The sequence below is a fragment of the Passer montanus genome, unplaced genomic scaffold (assembly GCF_014805655.1).
Source record: "Passer montanus isolate IOZ18808 unplaced genomic scaffold, ASM1480565v1 scaffold44, whole genome shotgun sequence".
Taxonomy (NCBI): Eukaryota; Metazoa; Chordata; class Aves; order Passeriformes; family Passeridae; genus Passer; species Passer montanus.
In genome coordinates, this window is record NW_024369262.1 from 6,688,303 (window position 1) to 6,703,502 (window position 15,200).

At 47.8% G+C, this 15,200-nt stretch overlaps 2 protein-coding genes across 5 annotated transcripts in view; both read left to right on the forward strand.

The window, feature by feature from the left end:
• Positions 1 to 11,654, forward strand: part of NLK (nemo like kinase) — a 36,730-nt gene extending 25,076 nt beyond the window's left edge. For 3 of the 4 annotated variants that reach the window (XM_039720849.1, XM_039720848.1, XM_039720850.1), the window contains 8 exons: positions 2,814 to 2,920; positions 3,598 to 3,683; positions 4,540 to 4,749; positions 5,064 to 5,165; positions 7,375 to 7,461; positions 8,468 to 8,666; positions 9,215 to 9,308; positions 9,940 to 11,654. In XM_039720849.1, coding sequence (XP_039576783.1) covers positions 2,814 to 2,920; positions 3,598 to 3,683; positions 4,540 to 4,749; positions 5,064 to 5,165; positions 7,375 to 7,461; positions 8,468 to 8,666; positions 9,215 to 9,308; positions 9,940 to 9,994 — 940 coding nt within the window. In that variant the 3' untranslated portion in view covers positions 9,995 to 11,654. Of the gene's footprint in view, positions 1 to 2,813; positions 2,921 to 3,597; positions 3,684 to 4,539; positions 4,750 to 5,063; positions 5,166 to 7,374; positions 7,462 to 8,467; positions 8,667 to 9,214; positions 9,315 to 9,939 lie in introns of all 4 variants that reach the window. The other variant, XM_039720851.1, reaches the window with a different exon arrangement.
• On the forward strand, positions 11,651 to 14,873 carry TMEM97 (transmembrane protein 97). Its single transcript, XM_039720891.1, has 4 exons — positions 11,651 to 11,852; positions 12,078 to 12,241; positions 13,246 to 13,390; positions 13,919 to 14,873. Exons 1-4 carry the CDS (start codon positions 11,651 to 11,653, stop codon positions 14,167 to 14,169), a joined length of 762 nt encoding a protein of 253 aa, XP_039576825.1. The 3' UTR covers positions 14,170 to 14,873.
• Positions 14,874 to 15,200: the final 327 nt, after the last annotated feature.

A 15,200-nucleotide genomic window follows, 5' to 3' on the forward strand; every position in this document is an offset into this window, starting at 1 on the left:
TTAACATTTTAATGATAAATTAAAAGATTTCTAAGGAAACCGGTGATGAATAAAGGAATTTTGATCTAGTGAGATTTTTGTTTTAGGATGAAAATTCCTGACAAACACTCAGATTAAGATATAATTTGAATTAATAATGAGGTTTTTGGTTGAAAATCTTCGTGGCCATTTTGAGTCTTACAGGTATTGATGATTTTGCCAATATCACCTAGTGCAGAAATGAATGATTGATAGCTCTTTTTTCCAATTACAAAATCTTCCACGGTTGATTGCAATACTGAATTCAGCAGCTGCAGATCCACGGATGTTCTCCTTTAAGAACCATCCAGAGTTTCTGTAGTAACTTCATGAAAGCTTTGCCCATTGAAGTGGATATCAGAAGCTGCTGAAAAGTCACCACTTTTCAGGGGTGGGGTCTGGGAAAGGTTTGAATATCAGTAAAAGCAAAGATGCTCAGTAAATTCACAGAGGGGTGGAAGAGCTGCATTCTGGTGGATTCGGGCAGATCCCTCGTGTCTGTAGGGTGGAGAGGAGCAAGCTGAGAGGGGTGCTGCAGGCAGTGCCAGCCTGCTGTGCCAGCAGCACGTGCTCGTCCTGGGGCAGGGTTTTCCTCTGATCCACCTCGGGGGCCGGTTCCTCTGGGCCAGCGCCCAGAGCAGCTGGGCAGGGTCACTCCTGAGCCACAGCCCTGGGGTTTCAGGGGTGCAGAGTCCAAGCCGAGATGAGAGTGCCACATCACCGAGGGCCCTTCATCCCTTTCTGACATTTATTTATCTGTCGCTTTATAAAATTCACCAGCTCAGCAGGTCCCAGCCAGCAGAGCAAGTCGAGTTCTTTTGTGCCGCGCATTTGCTTTGATAATTACTCTGAAGCAAATTGGTACATTTGTAGATCTAATTTTATACAGCTACTTAACTAATTACTGCTGTCAGGAGCAATTTCTCTCTGGTAGCAGCTCTGGGTAGCGGCGTGTTCAGCACCAGCGGCCGCCCCACGGCCAGGGCCTGGCGGTGGCAGTGAGGAGAGGAGACTGAGGGGAGGAAAGTGAGGGGAGGAAACTGAGGAGAGGAGACTGAGGGGAGGAAAGTGAGGGGAGGAAACTGAGGAAGGAGACTGAGGGAAGGAGAACTGAGGGGAGGAAACTGAGGAGAAGAAACTGAGGAGAGGAAAATGAGGAGAGGAAACTGAGGTGAGGGAGCTGAGGGGAAGAGACTGAGGGGAGGAAACTGAGGGGAGGAAACTGAGGAAGGAGACTGAGGGAAGGAGAACTGAGGGGAGGAAACTGAGGAGAAGAAACTGAGGAGAGGAAAATGAGGAGAGGAGACTGAGGGGAGGAAACTGAGGGAAGGAAAGTGAGGAGTGGAAACTGAGGAGAGGAAACTGAGGAGAGGAGACTGAGGGAAGGAAACAGGAGAGGAGACTGAGGAGAGGAAACTGAGGAAGGGAAACTGAGGAGAGGAAACTGAGGGAAGGAAAACTGAGGAAGGCACACTGAGGAAGGCACCCAGTGCGAGGAGGGGCTGCAGTCCCCCAGACTTGGGGCGTCTCTTTGGCTCCGTGTCCCTGCAGTGCTGCTGCAGGCGGGGTCCCAGCAGGAGGAGAGGCCCGTGGGTGACAGCAGAGCCCGCTGCCTCAATTATCCACAGACAATAATCAGATGGCTGCTCTGGGGTTAATGGCACCTCTGAGCCCTGTCAAGGGCTTGATTTAATGCGCCCCAGACCTGCAGTGGTGCAGGTGCCATTTCAGGCCCTCATTTAATTTAAGCTGCTTTAGTTGGCATGGCAACTAGTTGAGACATCTGGGAGACATTATGCTCGGGATTGAGATTTAGGAGGATTTGTGGCGTAGCAAAACAAAAATCTTATCGTAATAAAGTGCAGAGTAATGCTTTCGGGTTTTTAAAAGTATTTTGCATTAAATTGAATGTAAAGATTTGTTGCAGGTATAAGGTAAACCGCAAATTTAAAAAGTCTGGTATAAATATTTAAAAGGGTCTTTGCTAAAGGAAAAGAAAAATTAGAGGGCTACAAATTATGGTGCTGCAGGTTGGGTTTTTTCTTTATGAATTCTTTATGAATGCAATTTTAATATTTTTTTCCTCAAAAAGTTGGAGATATTTAATTTATAAAGTGAGTTTTTGTGTGGTGTTCTGTTGGCAGATGAACCCTTTGGCCAAGAGGGATTTGGCCGGAGAGGGTTTGTAGAGCAACAGATGAAAGCAGAGCATTGACTGGGTAGAGATGAAAGAAAATGAGCATTCAATACCTGGCTGTATCAGTTAACATGGGGCAAATGTGTTTCACCTCCTTCAGCCACAAATGTGATAATAGCAGAGACTTCTGTTTCAAATGTGACTGCTGAACACAGCTTTTAAAGCAGTGATGTTTTTAATTAATGCCTGTAGTTCCCCCACTATTTATTGCGATGATTTCTCTGTGTGTTATTGTTGTCCCACAGCCAGGACATTGTCAGGAGGTCTCCATCCTGTGGGCAGCTTTCAGCCTTTTTTACTGCTTTTGAACCCCCTGGGCACACACAGGCCCCTCTGGAGCCACCTCCCCTCAGCCTCACCTGTAATTTGCCTTTCAGTAACTTTGTACAACTACCCTAATGCAAACTCTCGTGGACTAATCTGTTTTCTTTCACAAGCCGTTTTTTATTTTTATTCCTGTAAGAATTTGACCTCTGAAGAGCAGCTCTTCTCTTTAGCTCGATAGTTCTGACCTGTAAGAGCTCAAGTAAGTAGGAGTTAGTGAATGTTTCAAGAGATTCTGTGCCTGTTCTGCTTTTCCTTAACCACTGGACTGCAGATATGTTGTCACTGAGTTGATGCAGAGCGACCTCCATAAGATTATTGTCTCTCCTCAGCCTCTCAGCTCGGATCATGTCAAAGTTTTTCTTTACCAGATTTTAAGAGGTAATTTTTCTTCCTAAAAATTTAATGAAAATTATGTAGTAGAGACATTTTTTTCTTTTTCTTAACGTTTATTCTCAAGACATTCTCATCTTGAATAAGCTTCCTGTAGGAACTTCTTTTAATTTCATATTTGAATAAATATGAAATTAAAAGCATGAATTACCGTAGCTTCCAGAGCATGGCACCCCTCCTGCCTTAAAGCATTGTCAGAGAAAGAAAAGTCATGCTTTTAGAATCAAGGGACAAAAAGGACAGTTACACTGAACCAGATGGGTAAAGATGTGTAATTATATCCCCTTCAGGCAAAAATTGTTCCTGAAAAACAGAGCAGTAAGAGGTATCTGAAAATTCCAGTGTGGGGATTAGCAGAGTGTCCATGCTGTAATCAGAGAGATGATGTTTTGCTTTTGATTTGTTGTTTGTTGGATTTTTGGAGGGAGGAAGGTTTATAAAAAGACTGCTAAATTCCTTTTTCTGTGTATTTTATATACTCTAAAGTTTTACCCTGTCATTAAGTGACTGAGTGTGCACTAGTGGCTGGGAGTTACTCATATCAAAACTGAGGCACAGGCAAAGCCTTTGCTGATCAGGAGTTGTCAGACCTTCTGGGAAAATGTTGTCAGCCTTAAACTTCTTCTAAAAGGGGAAAAAAAATTTAATTTCTTTTACTATTTCAGGTCTGAAATATCTACATTCTGCTGGCATTTTACATCGAGACATTAAACCAGGGAACCTACTCGTGAACAGCAACTGTGTCCTTAAGGTGCTGCTTACATTTATTGAAGATGTTCCTGTGTGTATGTTGTTAATTTCTGAACAAAAAACATTCTGTGTGAGCACTTTCCCTGAAAGCCCATGTAAATGGGGAAAAATCCTACAGATTTTCTAAAAAGTAGAAATGAAGCAAACATCTGCCTTTCGCCTTCTCTCCCTGCCTGTCCCCACATCTCTGAAAGCAAGGGGCAGTTCCTGAGTGTGACTTGGGTGGGATGTCCTGTGCCTGGGAGGGTCCTCAGTGTCCCTGTGCTCCTCAGGGGAAGATGACACCAGATGCCCAAGGCACTTCCATTAACCTTGGATATATGCAATTTTGGAGGGCTGAGGTGTGTTGTACAGCTGTACCAAACACAAAAATTCAGTCTTGTTTACAGGGATTTGCAAAGAATTCTAATTGGCAAAGTTTGGTCTCTTTTCCTTCACCCTTCTGGTTCAAGACATTTTTAACAATTCACCAAGCCCAAATGAGTAGAGCTGAATCTTTAATATTTTGAGACATGTCATGAGCAAATGAAGTTTGTTTGAGTTGAAATACTCCGTACCCAGAGGTTGGGTTTTTTGTAATGCAAAGCTTTTCAATCTTTCAGATTATAAATATTGTAATCCCAATTTAAAATGTACTGTGATTTCAAATCAAATAGTAGGAAGTTTAAATGTCTGTGGAACAAAGCAATGTAATTTCCTCCTATGCCCTCTCCCCTGGTTTATGCAGTTCCAGCAGATTATGTGATCTGTTTAAATGCTGGTTGGGGATCCCCTGCCTCCTTCCCAGAAGGTTGCCTATTTGAGATGCAGAAGGTGTTTTGGTTGTTTTAATTTTTTTATTTACCTTCTCAATTTAGATTTGTGATTTTGGATTGGCCAGGGTGGAAGAGCTAGACGAATCCCGGCACATGACTCAGGAAGTTGTCACTCAGTATTACCGTGCTCCGGAGATCCTGATGGGCAGCCGGCACTACAGCAATGCCATCGACATCTGGTCTGTTGGCTGCATCTTTGCAGAGTTGCTTGGCAGAAGGATATTGTTCCAGGCACAGAGTCCCATCCAGCAGGTATCCAGCCTCACCTCTCCCTGCCAGCCTGCGCCTCCGGGGAGACAGGGAGGGGCTGGAACGTCTTCAGGGGAGGCAGTGGAGCTGGGAAGGGGCTGGAGAATCCCTGAGGGAGCTGGGAAGGGGCTCAGCCTGGAGCAAAGGAGGCTCAGGGGACCTTGTGGCTCTGCACAGCTCCTGACAGGAGGGGCAGCCAGAGGGCTCGGGCTGTGCTCCCAGGGGCAGGGACAGGATGCTGATCCGTGGCAGCTGGGGAATCTCCTGCTCCTGTGGAGAGCGCTGTGTGTGAGCTGTGTCCTGTGTGCTCTGTGCAGCTGGACCTGATCACAGACCTGCTGGGCACGCCGTCGCTGGAGGCGATGAGGACGGCTTGTGAAGGCGCCAAGGCACACATACTCAGGGGTCCTCATAAACAGGTACTGCCAGGGCTGCTCAGCCCCCCAGCCCACCAGGCAGGGCAGCCTTTCACATCCTGACTGATTCCCATGGTGCTTAAAAACACCCGGCAGGGATGCTTGCTCTCAGAGCTGTCTGTGCCTGGCAGCAGGCTGAGTTCAGCACAGGTGGTTGTGGTGCTTGGGTTGGTCTGTGCTGGCTCCACCTGCTGTGGGGACAAGGGGGCTTTTCACTAGTCAGGGGCATTTCTGCCTTCTGCCTTGGGGGGATTGTTGGACTTGGTGACCCAGGTGAAAGTCTCCCTTTCTGAGGCAGCAGTGTTTTGATACCTGCTTTGAATGAAGATGTTAAATTTAAGTGTTAGTACTGGCAAGAGACATAAATTAAAATTGACAGTATAATTCCTGAAACCCTGGAGGGCTGCTGCACTGCCAGGATCAGGAGTGTTAGAGGTGGAATTCATCCGCTTCCCAGAGCCACGGGCAGAGCCTCCAGCACCCCAAGCCCAGAGGGTCCCTGCACACCTGAGCTCAGACCTGAGCTGCTCAGGAAGGCCCAACAGGAGACCAAAAGCTGAGATACAGCATTCAGCACAACTGGAGTAAAAGTTAGCTTGGAAAAAGACACCAAACCAAAGGAAAAAGGCAGGATGGAGTCATTGTGCTGACTGAGCAATAAAAAGGCAAATGCAATGTAGTGTTAACAGATACAAAGAAATGCTTGTGCAGGCATCTCTAGTGGGATAAGGCTCTGTGGCTCTCCAATAGGGTCATTTTTATGATTGCTAACTAACTTAACAAGATTATTGGCCTGTACTTGCTCCAGTAGTTAAGTTTGCATCATTATTTTCTGCATGTTGAAGTAATTTCTCATGTCTGCTCACTACAATAGTAGTTACCATAGAAATGAGCATTGCATGTATATTCTGCTTTATTATTGACATGTGGGAGTTCTGCCTCCCTGGCACTTTGGATCCACTACATTGTCGCTGTTCCATTTCATGACAGGATTTTTTAATTTGAGTGTTAATAACAGGAGGATTTCCTTCAGGTTTTCTATGCCAGTTTTAAGTCAAGTTTACTTTTTTGCTACCATGTGCTAGAAGAGTTGTGACTCCTAAACCCCCTTGGAGACAGGGGATATAGAGCATCCAGGTGATAGCTGATATTTTTGTTTTCAACGTGAAGCACACTTCATGTTTGAGTGCAAATTCCTGGCTTTTCCTGTTCTGAAATGGAGCTTTTGCTGGTTGTAAGTGGTTAAATGTTACTGGTTTCCTAATTAGACTAGCAGGGAGAGCAGCCCAAGTTAGAAGCGGGCGATTGCTTTGTCACACCGACTATTTTTACTTGCCGTAGGTGAGCGCAGTGGGAGAGAGGGGTGAGGCATTTTGCTGCTCTGTGTAAAAATAGATTAATGCCAGAAGTTTCTGATTAAACCCCCCTACCCCACTGTGTGCTGGCAAATGGGTATTTACATACTCCATAGAGTTTGTCAGTTTGGTATTTAAAAGTCAAGTGAATCGTGTCCCTGGCAGTCCCAGGGTGAGCGAGCTGTCCCTGTCCCTGCTGACCCCCTTCCCAAAGGAAAGGAGTCCATCCCTGGCCTGCTGTGATCCCTCTGCTGTGGGAGAGCAAGCCAGGAGGAGCAGAGTTACCAAACACTGCAGCTTTATGTTCCATAGACTGCCCTGAGAAACCAAGGCTGGGAAGTGCTCAGGGCTCTGTGTGGCACTTCAGGGTTAACCTCCACTGATGTCACTCTGGAGGTGTAATTCTTATTTATCTCAGCAACCCTGACATCCAGTACAGTCCTTCTGTCACTGTCAGTCAGCTGTGGATTGCCTGGGCAAGGAAAAGCAAAGTCATCCATAATTTGGGAGGGATTGAGATTAAAAAATGAACTGCTGGAAGTGGTGGAGTTAATCCAACCCTGGAGCAGCTACAGCTGGGAGTGGTGTCTGTAGAGAAAAATACATAAAGAAAAGCAGATTTTTCCAGGGATTGCACCTGAGCTAGGGGGAACAGTGACCAGTTGGACCTTCATTACAGTTGCTGGGTTTTGTAATGGTGATTATTGTCATGCTGGAAAGCGTTAGGTACCACTTGTCCCCTTTAACAAGGAGTTTGTCCTTGCTGACTGTGGAATAGCGCGTGTGGGAGCTGGGTTTTCCTGCTGGTGGATCTGACAGGACACTCTGTGCTTCTCTTCCTCCCATTCCCCCTACAGCCATCCCTTCCTGTCCTATATACACTCTCCAGTCAAGCTACACATGAAGCAGTTCATCTCCTTTGCAGGATGTTGGTCTTTGATCCAGTAAGTAGGACTGAAAATCACCTGTAATGCTTCTGGTTTCAACAGTTTTTGTTGTCTGGTGCTTAAATGAGTGTTGTAAGTCAAGGACTGCTGTAGCTGGTTTCCTTCTGCATGGCATTGCAGTACTTTTGGTCCATGAAAAAAGTAAAAATATCACATAATTGGCTGATCAATTCCCCCTGGAACGGGGGTTTCACATTTCAAACCGAGTGGTCCTGGGAAGGAAGCTCTGGCAGTGGGAAGGATGAGGCTGTGCATGACTCATGCTCTTTTCCGAGCTGGGTGTAGGTAGCAGAACATCAGCTACTTTGATGCAGTTCTAATTAGGGACACGGGGGTGTTCCTGGTCTTGCAACACACAAAAAATTCCTCCTGCATCCCCAATCACAGAACAGGATCATTTTTCCACTGAGCATCTGTTTTTCTAATAAAAATGTGCTGCTGTGGAATTTGGATTTCATTTCTTGGGACATTGTAGAGAATTGCCACAAGAAAATATGATATTGGAATTGATAATCTTAATTATTTCATTCCCACAGAACCCCCCCAATATTGCTAATGTAAAACAGAGTGACTGGAGTGCAAAGGAGGAGGCTGGGGGTTGATGAAGCATTTGGAAGCTTCCTTGGGAGTGTATTTTTTTTTAAACCTTAAGATTGCTTTGCTGAGCAGAACCATGGAAATGTTAAAGCATAACTTCCATATTAAAAAAAAAAAATTATTTTCTGACTCCCTCAACACTTAGAATGCTGTCTTTCCCAGCTTGTTTTGATTTATAGGAGTCATAATTGTAAGGTTATCTGGAGAAAAAAGCCTTTGGAAGGCACGTTGCTAAAAGCTGTGTGCCCAGCGTGTGCCGGGGTGGCTGGGCGGGAGGTCGGTGTCACCCAGGCTGGTTTGTGAGCCTCAGCTCCCCTCTAGTGGCAGCTCCTCTCACACCAGCCCGGGTTTGTTAAACACAGGATTGATCATGAGGGGTTCCTCACGCCTGCTCTCTTCCCTGCAGTCCAAAAGGATATCTGCTAAGGATGCCTTAGCTCACCCCTACCTGGACGAGGGCCGGTTGCGGTACCACACCTGTATGTGCAAGTGTTGTTTCTCCACTTCGACTGGCAGAGTTTATACCAGTGATTTTGAACCCGTCACTAATCCCAAATTCGATGACACCTTTGAGAAGAACCTCAGTTCTGTTCGGCAGGTTAAAGGTGAGCAGGAGTTGACCTTGCACGTGCAGCTGTCCCCCTGCTCTGCCCTGCAGCAGGGGGGATGTAGGATGGAGCTGGGATGGAGTTGGGATTTGTGCTCTGATCCACACAGTGACCCCAGTGCTGATTTCTTGGAGGTATTTTTCCATTTTAGACACTGGAAGTCATTTATTTTCACCAAAAGAACAGAGTTGTCAGTGTTCTGAGATAAGGCAGTGGCACAAGCATGAGCTGACCTGCAGAAGTCTGTGGGTTTCAAACCTCAGCAGTGCCCATCCCTGGTGCCCTGTTCCTCATCCTTGTCCTGAAGGATGGCACTGGGGGAAGGGGAAGTCACTGTGTGGCCTTTTGGGGCTGTGAGGTGTGACCTCCACAGCTGTCCTGGAGCTGAAACTGAGCAGTCAGATTTAGGGAAACTGGAGCTCTTTTATCCTCCCAAAAATGTACTCTCAATAGGGGAAGTTCTGTTTCCCTCCAGTTGACATTGCATTTTACTGAAGCCAGAAGTGTTAATGCTGTGTTGTTTTGTATTTTTCTCCTGTGTACAGAAATAATTCATCAGTTCATTTTGGAACAGCAGAAAGGAAACAGAGTGCCTCTCTGCATCAACCCTCAGTCTGCTGCTTTTAAGAGCTTTATTAGGTAACTGTATGTAATCACATCTGATATTAATTCCCATTTATTAGTAGTGCAGAATTCAGACATCCAGAATATTTTAGCTTTTCAGTTCCTGAGATAGGAAGGCCCCATAGATAAAACCCTTGCGAACTGTATTTATGAATTATTCTGGGATTTAAGTAAAAACATGCAAAAGTTTCAAGTAACACTTTTGTGCATAAGGCCAGGAGTCAGACAGAAACAGGAACTGGGAAGGTTGGCGAGTTCAGTTTTGGTTGTGGAGCTGCAGGGCTGGAAGGAGGGGCTGGGGGTGGGAATGCTCAGGCAGAGGAGTGTTTGCTGTGGTGGTGGGGCTCGGGCTGGGTCGGGGTGGCTGTGTGGGGTGTTTTGCCCTGAGCCCTGCAGCGAGCCCTGCAGTGAGCCCTGCAGTGAGCCCGCTGTGTGTCCTGCTGTCCCTGCAGCGAGCCCTGCAGCGAGCCCTGCAGTGAGCCCTGCAGCGAGCCCTGCAGTGAGCCTGCAGCGAGCCCTGCAGTGAGCCCGCTGTGTGTCCTGCTGTCCCTGCAGCGAGCCCTGCAGTGAGCCCTGCAGCGAGCCCTGCAGTGAGCCTGCAGCGAGCCCTGCAGTGAGCCCGCTGTGTGTCCTGCTGTCCCTGCAGCTCCACGGTCGCGCAGCCCTCCGAGATGCCGCCGTCGCCGCTGGTGTGGGAGTGACCGGAGCGCCCTACTACTGAAGATGTAATGTAGCTTTCCACTGGAGCCTGGGATTTGCAATTCTGGAGGTTAATCATGCTTGTACTGTAATTTTACTAATGAAGTTTTAAATTAACAACCACTACTTGTACAATATGAATAATACTTAGAAATGTACTAGACTTTTAATCTTGTAAAGTGGTTGTGCTTTTAGAAGAAAATATTTTACCCAGAGTTGCACGTGTTTTATGAATTCTAGTGCAGCTGTGATGGCTCAGCTCAGAACAAACAGAATTGAACCAAATTCGGGGAGGTTTTTTCTTTTTTTTTTTTCTCCTTTTTTTTTCCTTTTTTTTTTATTGAAGTGAGATTGTACAAACAGATAGACATACATTTTGATATTGAGCCATTCCTGAAGATTTTGGGTTTTCTAAAACTAAGGAATACAGAAAACTTGACTGCGACCAATCATGAAGTCCCTTTGGGTGGCCGTGGCCGTGGGAAGTGGCCACGTCCCCTGATGCCCAACCCTATAAATAGCTTCTCACTAGAGCTGTGATGGTGATGTGTGCTGTTCTAAAATCAAATGTTGTGAGTAGAGAGAATGAGTTTGTGACTAGGAGAGACTAAACTTCTGTTTCCTTACCCAGTATAAATATATATATATATTTAATCTATTTTTATTAGAAGTTTTTCTGCTCTTTCTTACATAAAACCCCCCAGCATGCATCTTCTATGTGTGTAAATAATTCCATTTATGGGCTAATTTCAGAGATCCCTGACATCATTGCTGTATAGAGAGAAACTAGCTTGCACATTTTAGGTCTGTGAAATTTTGTGAGAACTTTTTCCTGCACTGGACAGTTGAGAGAAAAAAATAGAAAAGGACAAAAAAAAGCACATAGGGAATTCTGTTAATTGTGTTCGTGTCTTTAGGCAGAGCTGTGGAAGTCTTGAAATGTCACAGTAGTAAATAACTTTTATTACTTTTTGGCTAATTCTTTTTCTGTTGGAACACTGAATTCTGTGCATATGTATATATGAACACAAATTGAAGGCCTCTACCTCCTGGAGTATACAACTTGGTTTGTTTACCTCCACATGATTTTTTTTTTTTTTAAGTTTAGTGTGGAGACTTGAAACTTGAATGTCCCTTCCAACTTTTGTATTTAAAACAAGACTAGAAAATTGAAGACTGTTTTTCACCTGTACAAAGGAATACTAAAAGGTGGTCTTAAAATTTGAGCCTTGGTCTGGAGAGAAACCATGGTGTTTGTTATGGACAATTAACTGTTAAAGTTATTGTAAGTTATCTGTATTTAGCAGAGTATTTTCAACAAGAGTGATCTGAGCTGGAATTGGAGACTATTAGTAAGTTATGTTTGGAAGTTTTAACTTCAATGAAGTAATTATTTGCTGTGAAAGAGACAAACATTGAATAACTGAACAAAGATGGTGCAATATCTTTGTTTTTTATGAGGCTCCTGAGAATAAAACCAACTGAAGCATTTCAATTCACTTGAGTGAGAAACGTGTTTAATTGTCGAGCCCCAGAAGACACTGGTATGAAAGGTAAAATCTCAGAGGTTGGTCAGTTAATGTGGCACACTTGCTGGTCACTTTGTAAAATGTAGATTTGGAGTACAGTGGTGAAAACATTAAATGTGACATTTGAAAATGCGGTGCTGCAGTCCTTCTTTCCTCTTCCTGCCCGCTCTGCCCCGGCCTGCGTGGCCCTTGGAACCTTCCCTGGCTCCTGCGGCCGTGCCTGTGACCGGGGAACCGCCGGGAACCGCCGGGAACCACGGGCACCGGCGCCCTGCGGCGCGGGCCGGGCTCCCGCGGGACGCGGGCAGCGCCTGGGGCTCAGGAGCGACGCGTGCGGGGAGGAGATGGCTGGGCCGAGCAGCGGGACCGGGGGGACAGGAGCCGGGCTGGCGGCACCGCCGGGAAACGGGGAAAGAACGGGGACAGGAGCGGGGAAAGGGGAAAAGAACGGGGAAAGGAAAAGAGCAGGGAAAAGAGCAGGGAAAGGGGCGGGCCCGGGGCAGGGTGTGGCCGTGGGGCGGAGCCAGCGCTGGGTGTGGCCGGGGGGCGGAGCCAGCGCTGGGTGTGGCCGGGGCGGAGCCAGTGCTGGGTGTGGCCGGGGGCGCGGCGGCTCCGCGCTGGCGGGAGCGGCTCTTCGCCCTCTATTTCCTCTCGCACATCCCGATCACGGCGCTCATCGACCTGCAGCCGCTGCTGCCCGCCGGGATCGCGCCGCGGGCCGTGAGTGGGGCCGGGGCCGGGGCGCGTTCCGCGAACGCGTGCGGGGCATCCACCGGCTTGGCGGGGCCGGGGCGGCCTTGGGCGAATCTCGTGTGTGGGGACACCGGGAGGGGGAGAGGAACTGCAGCGAACGCGTGAGAGAGTCTGGGAGCGAAGCGGAGCTGGTGCCCGCGGGATGAGTCACAGCCGGGCCATTCATTGGGGAGGAGCGGGAACGGGAACGGGAGAGGGAATGGGAATGAAGAGGGAATGGGAATGGGAATGGGAACGGCAGAGGGAATGGGAACGGCAGACGGAATGGGAACGGCAGAGGGAAGGGAGAGGGAATGGGAATGGCAGGGGATGCTGCACCCGCGCGTCCCGCGGCTCCGGCGGCGCGGGGCCGGTGCCACGTGCCCCGGACGTGGCTCCTGCGGGCCCGGGCATCCTCCGATCCCGGGTTTCCCTCCAATTCCCGCCAAAAATGCTGCAGGGAATGTTGCCGCCGCAGGAGCAGGCATGCCAAATTCACGAATTTATTCGTAAAAATCTCTGGTTTGCTGCGTTTTGAACAAAATCATAGAAGACAATGAACATCACGAAATCAATTATGTTGTATGGCAGATAATTAGTTCAGCCCTCATCATCAGGGTGTGGTGAGCTGTCACCTCCTGTCTGAGCTTTACAACTGGTGATTTGGGTTTTGCCATCGGAGCTGCCTGTAGCATTACTGCAGTATAGGAACCATTTCCAATTAATAGTTAACCAGCAGGTCTCAATGCATATCTCTCTGTTCAAAGTCCAACGTAAAGCCGTGCTGGAGTTGACATTTCTGTCAGAAACTCTTGCAATGCTGAGCCCAGGTCCTGGTGCTGAGCAGTTCCCCTGCAGCAGCCCTGGAAGGAGCCCCAGCCCCGCTCAGCACCAGGGGCTCACACCCTGCTGGCTTCACCCCACGGAGAGCCACGGGCTCTGCCCTGCCCTGGCGGTGCTCAGTGCCTGACTGTTGTTTTGGGTTTTTCCAGCTGACAGACCTGTTGCAGCAGTATGCAGCTGCCTTCAGGGACCCCCTGATGCTGCAGCCCCCTGAGTGGTTCAAGGCGTTCATCTACTGCGAAGCCTTTCTCCAGCTGCCCTTCTTCCCCATCGCTGCCTACGCCTTCCTGAAAGGTGGGGGGAAACCAGGGTGACTGGGGGCATCTCCGGGGGGCATTTTTGCAGGACAGCTGCTGCTGTGCAGCAGAGAAGGTTTCTGTGTCATGGCTAGGGGGTTTGAGGGAGGTACTGCGGAGGGCTGGGCTGCCAGGGCTCACACTAGTGTTCTACCTGAGAAAGCAGCCCGGAATAAAGTTAGTCAGAAACAAAACTTTGTAACTACAGGCCCTTGTCAAGTGCAGCCATTTGTGTAACCACCATCAGCATTTGACATCTGGCTAATTTCCAGGGCAGCTAAAGGTCTGGGTCAAGCCTGTGTACTCATTTTGCTACTTTAGAACTTTCAGGATCACCCCTTTGTTCTAAATTCCCATTGGGGGGAGAAATTTCCTCGGTTCCTACTATTACTGAGGGTTTTTCTGCTCCCCATTCCATCTGAGTGATGGCTAAGCCTGGCAGAGAGGCAGCAGTCAGTGTCCTGTCACTCGGAATTCTGGTTCTTTCAAAATACTCAAATATTGTTTCCTTTTTGCTTCTGTGCAGGTGGCTGCAGATGGATCAGGACTCCTGCCATTATCTACTCCACCCACGTGGCCACCACTCTGTTTGCCATCCTGGCCCACATCCTGTTCCACGACTTCTCCAGGTCGGAGCACGCGGGCCCTCAGACGCTGCGCGAGCGCCTCGTGCTGCTCTCCATCTACCTGCCCTACCTGCTGATCCCACTGCTGCTCCTGTTCACCATGCTCTGCAACCCCCACTACAAACACGTGGAGAAGAGGAAAAGGAAGTAGCCGGCCCTGGAGGTCGTGTGTCACACCTGGGCTGCATTTGGTGCCGACCCTGCGCTGGCGGAGTCCTCCGGGACAAACGTCTCCCTCCTGTTGGCTGCAGGGCTCTTCCCAGAGCACTGGCTGCTGCAAGGGAAAATGGAATTGGTTGGAGTGCACAGCCCTGCTTCGGCCACACACAGCTCTGGCAGGGGCCTGGGGTCAGGTCTGTGCAAGGCCTCTCTCCCAGGGAAATGTTCTTTTAACCCTTTGATGTGTAACTGTGAGGGGACAGACACACACTCACTCACACTCTGCAGCTGATACTGTTCTTCCAAGGTCCCTTTTCCCAAGATGACTGTTTGGAAACCACTCAAGTAGGAAATCTGTCTTCCAACCACATATTCTGAAGAATCCCCAGCCCATTACACACAGATTTGCAAAGCTGTTCTTTTGAAGCATTTCAAATCATATCATGATTCTTAACTTCCTTGCCCCTTCCTTTAAAATTTCCACTGCCTTTGCTCTGCTTCATTTTGATTAATTATAAATGTCTGATCAATGATAAATGTGCCAAAATCTGGATTCATGAATGCTTAAAATTACCCTTGACAACCAGGAGTACTGCCCAGAGGATTCTGAAGTACTTCAGGAATTGTAACCAAGGAACTGAAAATTTCTTTCTTCCCTAAAATCACTTCTGGTATGGAAATAAATAACTAAACGCATTAAACTGCATTCAGTCTTCTTCAGGGAATGGCTGAAGGAACTTACAGTGACCACGAGATGGTGGAGAGTTCCCAGAGTAAATCCATGCATAAGTTACAGCTACAGACAGAAGTCTGTGGTTGGGGTTGGTTTTCATCTGGAGCCTGGTGTGGTGGCCCCGTGAAGCTGCTCAGGCACTGCTGGCACATTTCATCCACTGTGTAAAGCTGAAGCCTTCCCCAGGCTTTGGAAAGGGCAGCATTTGCATACTGAAGTGCTGTAGACATACACAAAATGCATCTATTTGCACTTCCAACACGAGGCTAGAGTCACACTTGTGTTTGTAG